Raw genomic sequence first — 16,892 nt, 5'->3', positions numbered from 1 at the left:
GGAGAACAATTTGGAGATTCCTCAAAAATCTACAAATAGAACTACCATATGATCCAGCAATCCCACTTCTCAGTACCTACCCAAAGGACAGAAAAATTTTTCATTGGAAAAGTGCTTGCACATTGATGTTTATTGCAGCACTATTCACGATTGCTAAGACATGGAACCAACCCAAATGCCCCTGTACAAATGAATGGATTGAAAACCTGTGGCGCATATACTCTATGGAATACTATTCAGCCATAAAAACCAACAAAACCCTGGCTTTTGACAGAAAGTGAAAGAATATGGGAGATTTACTGCTGAGTGAAGCAAGCCAGGCTATGAAGGAGAAACATTGTATATCCCCACTTACTATATACTGAGTGTCTACACTCTATGACTGAAGCTGATTGACAAAAGGATATATAAACACAAGAGATGGGTGTGAATGCCAGATGTGTGTTGAGGAGCAGGGCCTAGGGAAGGACATTTGGAGGAGGGATATGGAGGCAGAGAATTGACAGGATGGGGAGGTGTGGTGTTACCGGTTGAAGATATTTTGATCAATTGGACTGGGGAGAAATGTTCACATATTGAAATGTTCACTTTGTAAGCTAAACAATGTGATTGAATGTGTATTTTAAAAATTTTAAATAAATTAATGAAAGAAAATTTCAGACCCAGAAGCTGGAAGAACCTAACCAAACATTTAATAAATGAATTTTACACAAGCTTTAAGAGAACAGCAAGAGAAGCAGCATACTTGATTCATGGTAAAGCTGCTTTAATATGATCCAAACCCCTAAAGATAGTACCAGTAAAAAACCGAGTATAACATCTCATTCTTGAATATAGATGCAAAAATTGTAGTCAATATGAGCAACCCTCATCCAGCAAAAAGAATACACTGTGAGGTAGTTGGGTCATTAAGCACACATTCTTCAATAAGAAAAATCTATTTAAATCCACACATGAACAAGTCACGGGGTGGGGAAACAGAATCCTTACAATCAATGAAGAGAACATGCAAAACTTCAAAATTTATACAGAGGGGAAACAAACCAAAATAGGAATCAAAAATTGACAATATGTCACTAAATATCATATTTGAAAGTAGGAAATATAGACAATGATGCTATTTCTCACTGTTCTCATTCCATAAATTACTGCATTTCTTAGCCAACACAGTTGAGTGAAAAAAAAAGGGTCCTGTAGAAATAAAAAATGAAATTATTGTCAAACTGTGTAAATATGAAATCCAATGAATCAATAAATACTATATTTTTATTCATTTACAAATATTAGCTATGTTTTATAATAAAGAAAAAAATATTTTTCTTTCCTGTCCAAAAGTAGCTTTCAATAATTTAGCAACTATAAACCCAATCCATTTTTGTATTTTCACTGTGTGTGGGAATAAATTTGTATCCATTCAAAAATAAATCAGTATCACTACTTTATCCTTTTTTTTTTTCATAATTCCAAGTCTATGAAACTAATTCAATAGTTTGATTTTTCACTGAACAGTGTCTTTCAAACACTCTCACGATTATACAGTTCTAGTCTATTATTTTGAACTGTGCTAGCAGACTCCTTTGCATGGTGTCTTATTTTGGGTTCTGTTCTGTAAGAATGTGCAGGACTTTCTCTATGTGACACATCTACTAACAGAATTGATGGGCATCTACAATGTCAATAAACAAGCAAGTGGCTTTCTATAATGACTGTGCAATTACTCGTTGCCTGTGTTGTAGAATTGCTATTTTCTCACCTATACTCAGTTTTATGATAGTACAATGCAACTTAGTTAAAATACAAAATAACCATAAAAACACTGCATGATGTGGGAGAAAGCAAATCAAACTCTTTATGATGATTACCAACTCAGGAATAAGAAGGAAAGTCCCAAGCTTTCACTTTTATAACCCTCTGTTACTTGCATAAAGAGTTATATATTTAATTTGTAATTAGATTGTTAAATATTGTCAAAAAAAAACACAATGGAAAAGCAAAAAAAAAAAAAAAAACCACAATTATTGGTATGTTGCCCTACTTGGAAGAGACTAACAGCTCATGGAGCTTTCATGAAGTCAGTCGTGGTATATGCAAGGTTCTAGAGAGTCCTTTGTCTTGGGTGTCTGTGTGACTGTCGCTCTTTGAGGGTTAGCACCATTTCCTGAGGTACCAGCTGCCCTAAATTCCTATAACTCTGGTTCATCAGGAACTAATCCTGGAACTATAACTTCTCTTGATAATTCTGAGGCTATTCAGGCTGCTGAAGGTGGTGACATCCCCAACCATTCTGTTGCTGTCCTTCAGATAATGAGTATGAGGCCTTGTGCTCCTCCTGCTGTCTCTTTTCCTGCACAGTGTGAACACAGTGCATTAGGGCACGCCTGGCATTCTGTCCATCTCAGAGCTGTCCACGGATGATGAAACAGGATGAACAGATGCCACCGATCTGAAGCTGTTAGATGCATTTTCCGCAACACGTTGATATTCCAGAGAAGGGCTTGGTTCTGAGCCATCCTGTTCACTGGGAACCCCATGAGTATCCAGAGAAGTACTGTTGGCTCTACCCAGGTGGCCCTGCTCAATGGTATAGTTGGGAGATTCCACGTGACTACCCTGGAGGCTTAAAAGTGGGCGAGTCTCGATGGGGAACACATGCAGTTTCCTGGCAGCAAACATTCTGTATCTCTCTATATATGGTAGTCTGGCTCTTCTATTTTGGAACCAATTCTAAAAAGAAACAGAACAAGAATCTCTTAATCAAATCTATTTTTCTAGTCATATTTCATAGTGCATTTTCACAATGTAGGAAATTTTTTGTGGTTAAGCTTAGTCTTAGTATTATCGCCGAGTTGCTTTCTTACCTTAAATAACACATGAAAATGGACTATGATCCTTTTTGGGGCTGCACAAGTGATTATGGAAGTCATGATGTGCACACAGTCTGAAAATATCAACTACATTCAAGTCTGTTGTGGCCCTCCACATATACTCAAACTAGACCTTTAAAAAAACCTCAGTCCAATTGCAATGTATTTGCTATCCTCTGTATTTAAAAGAAACAGGAACTCCCTCCCCATGATCTCTAAATACCTTCCCACCATCTCCTTATTTCATCATGCTGTTCCACTAGGATAGATTCAAGTAAACTAAAATGCTCCACTTACTTGATCCAAAACTTTGGAGTCATCCTTACCTGTCTTTTCTCACTTTCTACCCTATATCAGAAACAATTGATTCCAACTTAAAAATATTTCAAGTCTTTTCAGTGCTCTGCAGTTTTACAGACAGCCAACACCTTGGCTAAAACCACCACTGTTCCTATCCTGGAGAATCACAATAGCTTCCTTTTTTAAAGGAGATTTTTTGCTATAGAGTGTGTGCACTCACCCGAGAAACAGAGACAGACCGAAAGTGAGAAATCACCCCCCCCCCACCGGGTGCCATGCTGCAATCGCTTCACCTCCATTCTCCTCTTGGGAATTTGGGACTGCCCCCACATGTCCCCGCCATGAGTTTTAAGCCATGGTCTGGGACTCAAACCACAGTTGACTATATGGGAGTCCAGGGACATAACCATTATGCCATCTACTGGTTCCTGTAATAGCTTCTTAACTGATACCTACTTCTAAACTTGCCTCACAAACCTTTTTTACATAAGATACATAATATATGCTCATTGAGACTAATAAGTGACAAAATGTCAATACTTTGATCTATATGATGAATTGCTCTTCAACTTTTTCATAACTCTACATTTTCCATATTGTCAACAAGAAGGTATGATTATGCAAGTTTTGAGTACTTGACTTACATCAATTACAGAAACATTACAATAGACTTGGTTGGCCAATTCTGTTCTGGTTGTAAAATCAGGATAAGGATTGTGTTCAAATGATTGGTTAAGTATGTGCAATTCATTCTTAGTGAATTTATGTCGTGGCCTTCCTTTTCCTCTTTTACACTGTGCTCCTTTTCCTTCATACTGACTATCTTCTTCAACTGGAGATCCTGAAAACATATGAAAGAGAAAAGTATTGGGAGAAAAAAAAGTTGGTCAATTAGTCATAAAATAAAACATTTTTAAAATCCCACCTCATACCTATTCATGATTACTAATGGGTGAAAGATCCATCTTTAAAACTATAAAGAGAAAATGAAATTATTCATGACCTTTAAGGTAGGGAAGAATTTTTTTCTCTTCTTTTTATCTAAAGAATTATGTTATTTAACTTTATTTATTTGTTTATTTATTTATTTATTTATTTAAATTTAACCAGAGAAGGACAGAGTGTGAGAGAAAGAGAAAGAAAGGAAAAAAGAAAGCTACCAGGACTGGCACTTGAACCGTGGTCAGCCATGAGAGTCCAGTGTCCTTAACCACCATGCCACCTGATGGCCTCAAGGGAAGAATTTCTTTTAACAGTAATTCATAACTCTATAAAGGAAAAGACCAGTGAAAAATGCTAAGCAACATTAGTAACTGAGTAGACACAAATAGACCAGCTCACACCAATATAATAATCAACAATTTTACCATATGGGATAGGGCAGAAGAGAAAAATGTAAGGATTAAAGAAAACAGAAAGCTGGCATCTGTATTGTCCTCCACTGAACTGTATGTTTAACCAGCAGATGGCGTAGCAGTTATGTCGCTGGACTCCCACATGATCACCTGCAGTTCAAGTCGCAGACCCAGTGAAAACTCATGCCAGGTGCGCGTGTGTGTGTGCACACCCAAGATCCCAGGAGGAGAATGAAGGGATTGTGGCATGGCCATTTCCCTGGGGACTGATTTCTCACTTTCCTTCTCACCATCTGTCTTTTCTCTGGCAAGTACAAGTGCTCTAAGGCAAAAACCTCTAAAATTTGTTTTAAATGTTTATGATGATAGGTTTTATGTTATGGGTATTTCACAATTAAAAATGAATAATCCAGGGAAACGTTCTAGAAATGTGAGACCTGAATCTAAACATTTAATGAGAATAGAGGATACTGGAGTGAATTAACTCATATGATTAACTCAAAAATGTATTATTGCATGACAAACTTTAAAGATAAACTTTCTCAGACCTTCTGGAAAAAATGAAAAATACAACTTCCAAGAGTAAGCGAATTAGACTAGACCTTAAATTTATCAGAAACATACCAATTGAGACAACATTAGAGCAGCATTTTTCTTCTTCAGAAATTATTTATTTAAAAAAAAAAAGAAATTATTTATTTTCACTTATCTATTCATTCATTTTAATTTGATCAGAGAGAGACACATGGGGTGGGGAGGCAGGGAGGGAGAAAGAAAGCTGCCAGGTCTGGATCTTGAACCATGGTCGACCATGTGGGAGTCCAGTGTCTCAACCACACCATCTGCCGGCCCCGAGAGCCACATTTTCAAGAAATGTAAGAAAATATGTGAAGATATATTGAATTAAGTTGTCCTTAAAGTACCAAAATAGAAAATTCATTTTTCAATGTACTAAAATTTACATTGTATACATATGTCCTTTCCAAGAAATGTCCTAGTGGATGAGCTTCACCCATTTTAAAAAGTACTAGAAAGCTTCCCAAAGGGACAATGAGTACTTTGCATATTTAATTGTATAGCTAAGATTTAAACAATGGTTGGGCCATGGGTTTAAAAACAGAATGCAGGGTTGACCCCAGAATGCTGTGCATTGGAAGCGGATGCTTGTGTGATCAACTGCTTGTGTGATCAACTGCATTGATAATCCTAGCCCTGGTAGCTTGGTGGGGGCATGTGGGTTCCTATCCAAAATCCTGACAGGATGGAGAAATGGAGTAAAAGATTGCAGTATGACTACACCCCATTGAGAGGTTGGGGGGCTTTTCCTCTCTAGCAAGGGCACATACCCTCTGGCAATTAAAAAAAAAAATCACTGATTTGTTCTCCATTGATAGCAGCAAGTGAGATATAGGAAGACCAGGTGTGGGGAGGAGAATGGGAGATGGCAGAGGGTAAGAGATAGGGAATCGAGGATGGGGGGGAAAAAAGCTAAGCATACAGAAAACAAGAAATGGAAGATCATCTGCTGACAATAGCATGTTTGTTGATGTGCTTGATCGAGACAATATACAGTGTACTCTGGATGGAAAATCTCATTTTGTATGTTGTAATGATGTACAGTGAATGAATGCAAATAAATAAATTGAAATTAAAAAAAAGAAAGACCAGGTGAATGACCCCAAAGGCCAAGGGAAGAAAAGGGTTTTAAGGAGAGAGTGATCCCCTGTGCCAAAGGCTAATGAGTAAGATAAGCACAGAATTGACCTTTGAATTTAAGACGAAATCAAATTAAGATTATCAATTCTTAGCGGTGAAATAAGATAAAAAAAACATTTATGTATGATAGGCTAGGAGAAAGAAACAAAAATTCACAGAACTCTCTTGAAGGCTTCTCCTTAGAGAATCACACAGTTCCTGGGGAGTCCCCATTTCCCCACGGCTCACTCAGAGAAGTGATCAGCATCCATTACACATCTTTGGCAGAGTTGCTGGAGGCCACTGTGGATTTTCCTGGTCCTTTGAATAATGCTTCTAATGTGGAAAAGAATGTTTTGATTCTAAACCTTCAAAATATTTCCATGATAGTTTCTCTGCCCTAGAAGTGTCCTATAAATTTTTAAGGATAGTCTATTTCAGCCCTATGTCTATGTTTCTGTTTCTTGTGTTATGAACTCCTGAACTTACCAAGTAGCTCTTTTTCTTCCATCTCACTCTTATTTCTCCTTTTCTTCCTCCCCAAAGGTGTAAACATGTCACACATGTTAAGAGGAGGGATTAACTCCAAGGACAGAAGTCAAGAGCATTTGGGGACAATTCTTTGTGAAAGACTGTCGCTAAGTGCCAGTAGTGCCCACTAGTGATGGTGATAACGAAAAACTGGCCCCATACATTTCCAAATGTTAGCTTAATTTTACTGATTGAACATGTTTCTAACTGCTACAGCTTATGAAGGTCTTTGAGTCTCCATTTCTCAATATGAAGGATCTAAAAATTTCTATAGTGTGGCACTACTTAAAAGATTCAGTGAGGGAACCAGCAGTTAGCGTAATGGCTATGTCGCTGGACTCCCACGTAGTCGACCGGGGTTTGTGTCCCGGACCCAGTGGCTTAAAACTCACGCTGGGCGCATGTGCGTGCGTGCCCAAGATCCCGAGAGGAGAATGGAGGAGAAGGGATTGCGGCGTGACCAACCCCCCTGGGGGATGATTTCTCGCTTTCTGTCTCTATGTCTCTCTCTGTCTGTCTGGCAAGCGCACGCGCCCTACAGTGATACAGTGAAAATCTCTCCAAAAAAAAAAGATTCAGTGAACCCTTGCAGCCAGCAGGTGGCATGCTGGACTCCCAGGTGGTCGACTGTGGTTCAAGTCCTGGACTGTGGTTCGAGTCCTGGACCTGGTGACCTGTATTTTCACTTCCCCTGTCTCTCTCTCTCTCTCACTCTATCCCTCTCTGGTCAAATAAAGTTAAATAAAACAATTCTTTTAAAAAAATTAAGTGAATCCATTGTGAAGGAATTTTTAAAATTTGGGCTACTTAAGCCTTGTCTGTTCCTCTGCAATGTTCCTATACTGCCAATGCTTGAGCCAACTAAGGAATACAAGATTTCTCAAGACCTAAGGTCCCCAACCCAAATCTGACTAAGGACTGCTGGTTTTGTTTATCTTTATCCTCAGCACATTACACAGCTGTCCCTATTACTATTCTGTTGTGAGCCACTAGCACAATGACTTCTCATCCTAAATATAGGGGAGGTACACATTTCTGTTTAATATACAGGACTTGCAGGATTTTAAAATAACTGAATGGACTAAGAACACACTGGTAGAAAGGACAGTTAACCTTCATAGATCCTTTCAACAGAACATAGCCACTGAGGCCTTACTGAGAGTCCCAGGTGGGACCTATAATAGTGACTATTCCAAATGCCCACAAACAGATGAATGGATTGAAAAACTGTGGCACATATACTCTATGGAATACTATTCAGCCATTAAAAAAAAATTGGCTTTTGACAGAAAGTGGAAGAGTATGGAATATTTACTGCCAAGTGAAGCAAGCCAGGCTATAAGGAGAGACATTGTATTTCCCCATTTAATATATACTGAGTGTCTGCACTCTATGACTGAAACTGATTGACTAGAATATAGAAACACAGTAAATGGATATAAATATCAAATATAGTGTGTATGAAAGAGTCTCAAGAAGGACATTTAGGAGAAAAATAGAGAGGCAAAGCATTAATGGGACAAAGAAATGTGGTATTATGTTGAAGATACTTTTATAGTTTTATCAACTGGAATAGGGAGAAATGTTCACATGTTGAAATAATCAGTTTGTGAGCTAAATAATATGATTGAATGTAAAAGACAAAATAAAATTAAAAATCTAAATAAATAAATAAAATGGAAAAAAAATTCTAGGCATGTGTCTGTGTTAGAGGAATTCATGATACATCCCAAGGGTGACCACTAGGTGCCTTAGATTAGTCTTTCTGTAATTGCATTGCTTCATGAATTTAACAATCATCAGATACACAAGGAACCTGGTCAAAAGACTGGAACTGCTCCCTTGGCTGTTGCCCCTCTTGGGACCCTTGTTAATGTTAATTCTCACCCTCCTTTTGAACTGTCTCTTAAATCTCCTAACCAAGTCTATCTCTTCTTGCCTAGAAGCTGTAAAATTGCAAATGGCCATAACAGAGATATCAATTCCTTGGAACTTCCACTGAATTCTACTGCAAGTCACCTAGCACCAGTGACAGCCCTCTCAAGGACACACCTGGGTACTATCTCAACAACCTGACCCTGGCCCTGCTCTCCCACCTAAATCAGATAAGGTGAGAGTTCCATGATCCCAATAGGTAGGGCCAACCCCCCTTTCCATCAAGAAACAGTTACAGAAGACAGACAATCCACTTTCAACTCCCATAAAGATTTATGGGAATTATGCCTCAGGGAAAATAAGTCAGATGAAAGCAAGGAAATGGAAGAGGATAAGGGGCCTGAAGCAATAGAAAAACCAGTGAAGGCAGACAATTTTCTGCCCAATGTAGGCAGTTTAGCAGTGGGTGTCTAACTGTTTAAGCCACACTTGTTATAGCCAATGAGATGAATCAGTGGGCCCAGTCACATTTGACATAGCCAATGAGAAATCAGTGGGCCTAGCCACATTTGATAGAGCCAATGAGATGAAAACACTCAGTGCATTGAGAACATCAACCAACATTACCTACATTAGAAAATTATAAATCTCACAGAATGCAAATTCTGTAGTCTTTTGAGCTACTCTTTGTCTGCTCAGGCCTGCTCCTACCTCTCAAGAGTACTTTCACTTCTACTTAATGAAACTACCTTTTCCTTTCACTAAAAAAAGAAAGGGAAGAAGAAGAAAACGGTTAAGTGAATAACTCATGTAAAATTTTTATTTTGAAAAGGCACATGCGCTTGCCAGAAAGACAGAAACAGAGACAGAAAGCAAGAAAATCACCCCCCAGGGAGGATGGTTGCAATCCCTTCTCCTCTATTCTCCTCTTGGGATCTTAGGCATGCATGCACATGCACCCAGTGTGAGTTTAAGACACTGGGTCCGAGACTCAAACCATGGTCAACAACATGGGAGTCCAGTAGCATAGCCATTATGCCAACTGCTGGTCCCCATGTAAAATATTTTTAATAAATCCAAGTTCAGGGACCAGCAGATGGTGTAATGGTTATATCACTGGACTTTCATGTAGTTGACTGTGGTTCAAGTTCTGGACCTGGTGACTTAAAACTCATGCCAGACGCATGTACATACCTAAGATCCCAAGAGGAAAATAGAGAAGGGATTGTGGTGTGGCCATTGCCCTCCCCACCCCCCAGGAGTGATTTCTTGCTTTCTATCTCTCTGATGAGCACACGTGCCCAAAAGCAAAAATATCTCTTAAAAAAAAAAAAAATCCAAGTTCACACTGACAACATGTTAACTGTTGGCTTTTAGCCCTCTTCTTCCAGAAGCTCATAACTATAAGAGAACCTCAAATATTCTGTGTTCTAGACCACCCTTAACCCAGCACCCAAGAGCAATAGTTATCTGGTGCTATAAAAGAGAGGGAGTCTTACCATAATCAAACATTGTAAGGCTGTTTCCTGGCTTCCCTAGGTCTCTATTCATATCAGTTTAGGAATGTGGAAACAAACTCAGGCATACCTAACCTGGTCATAAATAACCCCAGGTGGAACCAGCAGGTTGGCATAATGGCTATGTCGCTGGACTCCCATGTAGTCCACCGCAGTTTGAGTTCTGGACCCACACCAGGTGCATGTGTGTGTGTGCCCAAGGTTCTGAGAGGAGAATGGAGAGGGGATTGCAGTGTGGCCATCCCACCTAGGGTGCGATTTCTCATTTTCTGTCTCTCTCTTTCTGGTGAGCACATGCACCCTATCGCAAAAACCTCTTAAATACATAAGTAAATAAATAAACCCCCAGGAAATCAACAAAACCTAGGGATTTCTTAAGGAGAAAATTGTAATAATCTTGTTGAAATTTCCACATCCAAATTTCCTCATTAATTAAAAGACATCCCTAAGTTTGCAAAGAGAGACACTAATCTATCAGTACGCAGTGAGAAGAATGGCCAGTGAGAACAGCTCACATCCTGTATTAATTACTCAAATGCTTTGCCTTGCTGGGTTGAAGACTGAAATAGGTATTGTGAGCAGGGGGCAACCCAGTGAACAAGGCATGTTCTGAAAACACAGATAATGGTCCTTTCTTTCCCATGTTCTCCATAAATACTTCCTCAGTGAAGTTTAGGGGGAGAGCACTATGGATTGATGCCTGTACAAACCAGAGACTTACTAACCCTCAGTAGATGTTAATCTCATCTGTGCTGAACCCAATTCTACAATCAACAGATGTCAGAAAGCAATTGTGAAAAAATGACCGATTTTTGTGAAATCCATCTCTCTGGGACAAGTTTTTGCCATCTTCTTGTGACAATGAGCTCATTTTTCCCCTTGGGGGCAGGGTACTCTCCCATAAGCCATTTGCTCTGACTGCCACAGCTCCTGTACAGGTGGTGCAGAGGTTATTATTTCCAAAGTTTGAAAGACAGTGCCCTGCTCAAGGACATGAGCAAAAAGAAGGGGATGAAGGTCAAGTCAAACCTTCAGACCAGAGACACATTGCTCTGCCTGGCACCTTCAAGGGTCTCAGAAGGGGGACCAGCAATTAGCGTAATGGCTATGTCGCTGGACTCCCATGTAGTCAACCGCGGTTCGCGACCTGGACCCAGTAGCTTAAACCCCCATCCCCCCACCCACCCCCACCCCGGGGAGGTGATTTCTCGCTTTCTGTCTCTCTGTCTGGTGAGCGCACGAGCCTTATAGAAAAAACAACAACAACAAAAAACCTCTCCAATGGTCTCAGAAGGTAAGGAAGAAGAAATATTCCTACAACAGCCATGTTTCAAGTAAGCTTGAGTCTAGAACTGTTTTACACTCAATCTAGTTGTTTCTGGTGTTTTTGGATATATGCTTTTAATTTTTTTTAAGGGAGATTTTTGCTATAAGGCGTGTAGACTCACCAGACTGAGAGACAGAGAGACAGAAAGTGAGAAATCACCCTGGGGGGATAGCCACCCTGTAATCCCTTCTGTTCCATTCTCCTCTCTGGATGTTGGGCATGCAGGCACAGGCATCGGTGTGAATTTTAAGCCACTGAGTCCAAGACTTGAACTGCGGTTGACTATGTGGGAGTCCATTATGCCATCTGCTGGTCTCTGACATATGCTTTTAATATAAGAAATGAGGCAAAGAAAAACACAGCCATCAGCCAAAATCCCACTCACTCTTAGGAGTTACTTAAAATTGAATAAAAATGTATATCCCTCACATCCATTCTCCCTGAAATCCAGGCATTTTGAATTCAGTTTCATAAGCCCAAGGGACAATTTCCTTCAAAGAAGGAGCATAGTATTTAATGACAACAATGAGTTCTGGAAGCTATATTAAAGTCTTAACTTTAGGACCTACAGTTGGCGTAATGGCTATGGTGCTGGACTCCCACGTAGGCAACTGCAGTTTGAGCCCGGGACCCGGTGCCTTAAACTCATGCCAGGCACATGTATGTGCATGCCCAAGATCTTAAAAGGAAAATGGAGAAGGGATTATAGCATGGCCATCCCCCCCTGGGGGGTGATTTCTCACTATCTGTCTCTCTGTCTCTGTCTTTCTGGCAACCGCACCCGCCCTATAGCCAAAACCTCTTAAAAAAAAAAAAAAGAAAAAGAAAAAGAAAAAGTCTTAGCTTTGTTTAGAAGAGCTGGTGAGAAGAGTAAAGGAAAAAAGGTTTGCTTTGGTTTTAATTTTGCTGGAGGGCATGTGCACTCACCAGAGAAAGACACAGAGAGGAGTAAAGTGAGAAAGTAACCCGCAGGTGGTACTCCACAATTACTTCTCTTCCATTCTCCTCTAAGGATTTGGGACGTGCACACACATGCACCCAGTGTACTTTTCAAGCACCAAATATGGGACTCAAACCATGCAGTCTGCCATATGCGATCCAGCCATCTTAACAACCATGCAACCGGTAGCCCAAGAAACAAATGTTTCGTAATTATACCTAACCCAAAACTTCCTCACACACAAATGCAATATACCACCTTCTTTCTCGTTGCCCTGGCAAACTAACAAAGATCTCTAGCATGAGGTATTCATTGTAGACTCCAAGCTTTCCCAGGGCTTGGAAGCACAACAGTGACTAGAGCACAAGAGAGCACTCTGCACACAAAGTAACACTTGGGGATGCCAGCTGAGCACAGCCACAGCTGGGAAACACCCAGTCTGGGGTTTCACCCTGCTCCCTGCCACCCATCATAACTCAGTTTAAAACATTCCCAACATTTCTAAAAAGCAAGTGTGCACATTTGATACATGTTTAAAAATCATGAATTTTCTAAAATAAAAACTCAATAGTAAAAACAGCAACCAAAGAGACACTCTTTTGTATTGCCATAGGCCTGTAGCTAAAAGCAGGGCCTCTGGAACCTGCCTACCTGCGTTCAAATCCTGGCTCTGAGGCTGACTGGTCACTGGGCAGAGCAGAATGCTGCCACCCTCCCAGACTGTCTTCTTTATGCTGGGCTGCTCTCCAGGCCCTGGGACAGTGGCCATTCTACCACAGCTTTGTGGAGAACACCACACCCTAAAGGCACTACAACAGAGTCACTGTTGCTTTGGGAGCCTTCTGATAACAGGTTTAGTTTCTCAGAGACAGTGATAGGCTCAGTGGATTCCTGTGGCCATTATATATCAGTGGGGAGCATCTGCCAGATGACTCAGCTTCTACTCATTAAGCACAATGCATAAGATTTAAGACAGCTGGGACCAGCAGTTAGTGTAATGGCTATGTCGCTAGACTCCCATGTAGTTGACCATGGTTCGAGTACAAGACCCGGCGGCTTAAACACATGCCGGGTGCATGTGCATGGGTGCCCAAGATCCCGAGAGGAGAATGGAGGAAAAGGGATTGCGGCGTGGCCATCCCCCTGGGGGGTGATTTCTCACTTGTCTCTCTGTCTCTCTCTGTCTTTCTGGCGAGCACATACACCCCATAGCAAAAACAAACAAACTCTCCAAAAAGAAAAAAAAAATATTTAAGACAGCTGAAACTGACTAAAGAGCCTTTTATTCTCAAGTAGAGCTCACCTAGAAAAAGAAATCAAAGCCAGAACCTAAGCATTTTGCAAGTTCACCTTCTCAAAAACAGGAGTGTCGAAGTCTCTTCCATATCTCAAGTTTGAAAAATTCAAAATTGTTTCTGAATTTCACAAAATATCGATTTGTGAATTTGGAGGGAAGAGTCCCCCGGGCCACTTCTGTAATTCTTTCAATGTAGCTCTTGGTTTGGAGAAGAATTTTTTTGGCGGGGTTGCTTTTTGGTTTTTTAGTTTTTTTCTAATAACATTTAAACATACAGAAAAGCAAAGAGTATAAGGAGCCAGCTTATCCTATCATTTGACTTAATGTATAGTGATAGTTAATCTTATTTCATCCATCTACCCATCCTACTAATCTTAATACCCCCCTCCCTGTCGTTATTTTGGAGTGAATCTAGACATTTCATTTCACCCCAAAATACTTCTATACGTATCTCTGATATATAAGAAATCTCTTAATGCACCCGCCAGTTCATTTCAAAATACCTGAACTTCTCAAAGTCCTACTCCTCAAATTCCACTCTATTATAAGCATAGATCATCACACCAGTGATATGACTTGTTCCCTGCCTATATGCCTGCACTTTGTTTTAGAGGTTTTTGCCTTAGGGCATGTGCGCTTGCTGGAGAGAGAGAAACAGAAACAGTGAGAGGGAAAGTTGAGAAATCACCCCCCAAAAGGGATGGCCACGTATTCTCCTCCCCGGTATCTTGGGCATGCATGCACACAAGCCCCTTGCCTGCACTTTTAAGACAAAAAAACTCAAACCCTACAAAACATTTGTATATCAGGTAGACAGCGTCCCACAAAAGAAACACACTTTAGTTCTCCACCCAAGGAACTTACCATTGGAAGTCATGTCGAATCTCTAGTCTTGGGTATTCCTGAGTGATTAGGTAATGAACTCTAAAGCCGTTATTTAAATATAATCCTGATGAGCCCACCCTAGACCCACCTTAGGCACGCTCCACCCTTGACATAGCTCCACCCTAGACACGCCTCTTCATTACTACCTAATCCAATTTTTTAATTCCTAGCTTCCATTCATTGAGGACCCACTGAAACTAATTTTATTTCCACCCTTATCAAGTAGGTATTTATTTATTTATTTAAGAGAGATTTTTGCTATAGAGTGTGGGTGCTCACTGAAGTGACAGAGAGACAGAAAGCAAGAAATCACTCTCCAAGGGAGATGGCCACACTGCAATCTCTTCTCCTCCATTCTCCTCTCGGGATTTTGGGCACATGTACGCATGCGCCCAGAGTGAATTTCACACCTCAATGTCCGGGACTTGAATTGCAGTCAGCCATGCGGGAGTCCAGCGATGTAACTGCTATGGCATCTGCTGCTCCCAGAAAGTAGGTACTCTTTTATCCACACTTAGATGGAAGACAGTAGAGGAAGAGAGGTTTAGTCCGGAGTGACAGAGACAGTCTGCCCTTGAACTTCACGTTAGTCACCGTAACACTGTTAGGTTACAGATTGCATGCTCTACTGGAATAGAAGCCTTGTTAGGTTCACAGGTGATCCACATTACTTGGCATGTTATTAATTATGGAATATTGTTATTAGAAGTAGGAGAGACCAGACATCAACATTGAATAAGGATATTATAAGATCTAAGATAAAAAAATATAATAACACTAATGTTTTAGGGACATTATATCATCTACTAATTCATTTTACTCAGTCCTACGAGATAGCCAGGCATTCACTTCATAGGTGGGGGAACTGCAGGCCTTAACCTTCCTTCACAACTCTAGGTCTCTCCATGTTCCCAAATGTATGGTAGAAGGTAGCGCTCTGTGGAAGGCTTTGTACTCCATGGAAAGCGCAACACATACTTCACAGCTGTTTCTCATTTCACAGGTAACCACATGCCCCTCTTCCTTTAAACAAATTGCTACAAATGTATGAGAACCCACCTGTAGCTGGCCCAAGAGACAGGTTTCGCTATACTTTAGGAATTTATAAAGGAATATATATTATTATACACATAAGTTGTGAAGCACAGAGAGATCAGCTAATTTACCCTGTGGCCATAACCACAAGGTAATAAAGCAGGTGAAAATAAGTTTTAATTAGGCAATTTACTAGCTGAAGTGTGAGAATGAGCCTTGATAAATTCACAACTTCTGACTTTATTCCAGGACGGATCATGCCCGAACAATCAAAGTAAAGAAAAAGCATGAGGAGCAGACTTGAAAAGCAGAGGGAGTCATGGGAAGTGATGTTAATAAGCTATGGCTATACATGGGTCCTCTGCTGTCTGCTTGGAGACCTCAGCCTGCACTTTGGGGTAGTTGAGAGAATATTTGGGGACCTGGGAGATTAGAGACTCAGAGAACAGGGAAAACCAAAATTAGCATGGACCTAAACTGATTTTTCTGGCCTTTTTCTTTTTACTCTTTTTCTTCCAGGTAATTTAAGTTCAGGTCAGTTTTATTTTTTCACTACCTTGAATAAACACCAGGTGGCAACCTTTCCTGTCCCTTCTCCATCAGACCAAAGACACTTGCCAGATAACTTTACTTTCTTGCATTTCATTGTACCTCAGCTCCAGCCAGGATCTCCTCTATTTTTCTTTACTATTTTTTTTTAAATAGACCTGGGACCAGCAGTTAGCATAATGGCTATGTTGCTGAACTCCCATGTAGTCCACCGTAGCTTGAGTCCCGGAGCCGGTGGCTTAAACTCATTCCAGGTGTGTGTACCCAAGATCCCAAGAGGAGAATGAAGGAGAAGAGATTGCAGCATGGCCATCCCCCCTGGGGAGGTGATTTATTGCTTTCTGTCTCTCTGTCTCTCTCTGTCTCTCTGGCGAGCACAAATGCCCTATAGCAAAAACCTCTCCAAAAAAAAAAGAAAGACTTCATAGGGCCAGCCGGTAGTGTGGTGATTAAGGGAACTGGATCCCAATGGCCTGCAGTGTGGTTCTAGTCCAGGACCTGGCGGCTTGAAAGACACACCAGAAATTGTGAATAACACTGAAATAAACATGGGTGTACAAGTGTTTTTCTGACTGAGTTTTTTCCTTGGGGTAGATGCAAGATACGGAATCAACCCAAATGTCCAAGAACAGATGAATGGGTCAAAAAATTGTGACACATATACAGTATGGAAGACTACTCAGCCATATAAATAAATAAATAAATAAAAATAAAATTAGATT

At 40.5% G+C, this 16,892-nt stretch overlaps 1 protein-coding gene across 2 annotated transcripts; it reads right to left on the bottom strand.

Annotated features, from left to right (window-relative positions):
• Positions 1-2,034: 2,034 nt before the first annotated feature.
• On the bottom strand, positions 2,035-14,624 carry LOC102481587 (retinal homeobox protein Rax). Of its 2 annotated transcripts, none has more exons than XM_006154906.1 (3): positions 14,566-14,624; positions 3,809-4,005; positions 2,035-2,724 (listed from the first exon to the last, which is right to left on the bottom strand). In XM_006154906.1, the coding sequence occupies exons 1-3, from the start codon at positions 14,576-14,578 to the stop codon at positions 2,368-2,370; spliced, it is 567 nt and encodes a 188-aa protein (XP_006154968.1). In that variant the 5' UTR covers positions 14,579-14,624; the 3' UTR covers positions 2,035-2,367. The 2 variants fall into 2 exon arrangements, with proteins under 2 accessions (XP_006154968.1, XP_006154967.1); XM_006154905.1 differs by lacking the exon at positions 14,566-14,624 and adding an exon at positions 13,056-13,262.
• Between the last annotated feature and the right edge of the window lie 2,268 nt (positions 14,625-16,892).

Source organism: Tupaia chinensis, unplaced genomic scaffold, assembly GCF_000334495.1.
Source record: "Tupaia chinensis unplaced genomic scaffold, TupChi_1.0 Scaffold000424_1, whole genome shotgun sequence".
In the NCBI taxonomy this organism is placed as follows: Eukaryota; Metazoa; Chordata; class Mammalia; order Scandentia; family Tupaiidae; genus Tupaia; species Tupaia belangeri.
This window is presented reverse-complemented; position numbering and strand designations above follow the sequence as displayed.

Coding starts and splice junctions, on each gene's coding strand:
- LOC102481587 (XM_006154905.1), bottom strand. CDS start 13,173: ATGGCCACTGTCCCAGGGCCTGGAGAGCAGCCCAGCATAAAGAAGACA. Junction 4,006..13,055: donor GAGCCAGGATTTGAACGCAG/GTAGGCAGGTTC, acceptor ATATGTTTTCAG/GATCTCCAGTTGAAGAAGAT. Junction 2,725..3,808: donor GTAATGTTTCTGTAATTGAT/GTAAGTCAAGTA, acceptor GTTTCTTTTTAG/AATTGGTTCCAAAATAGAAG.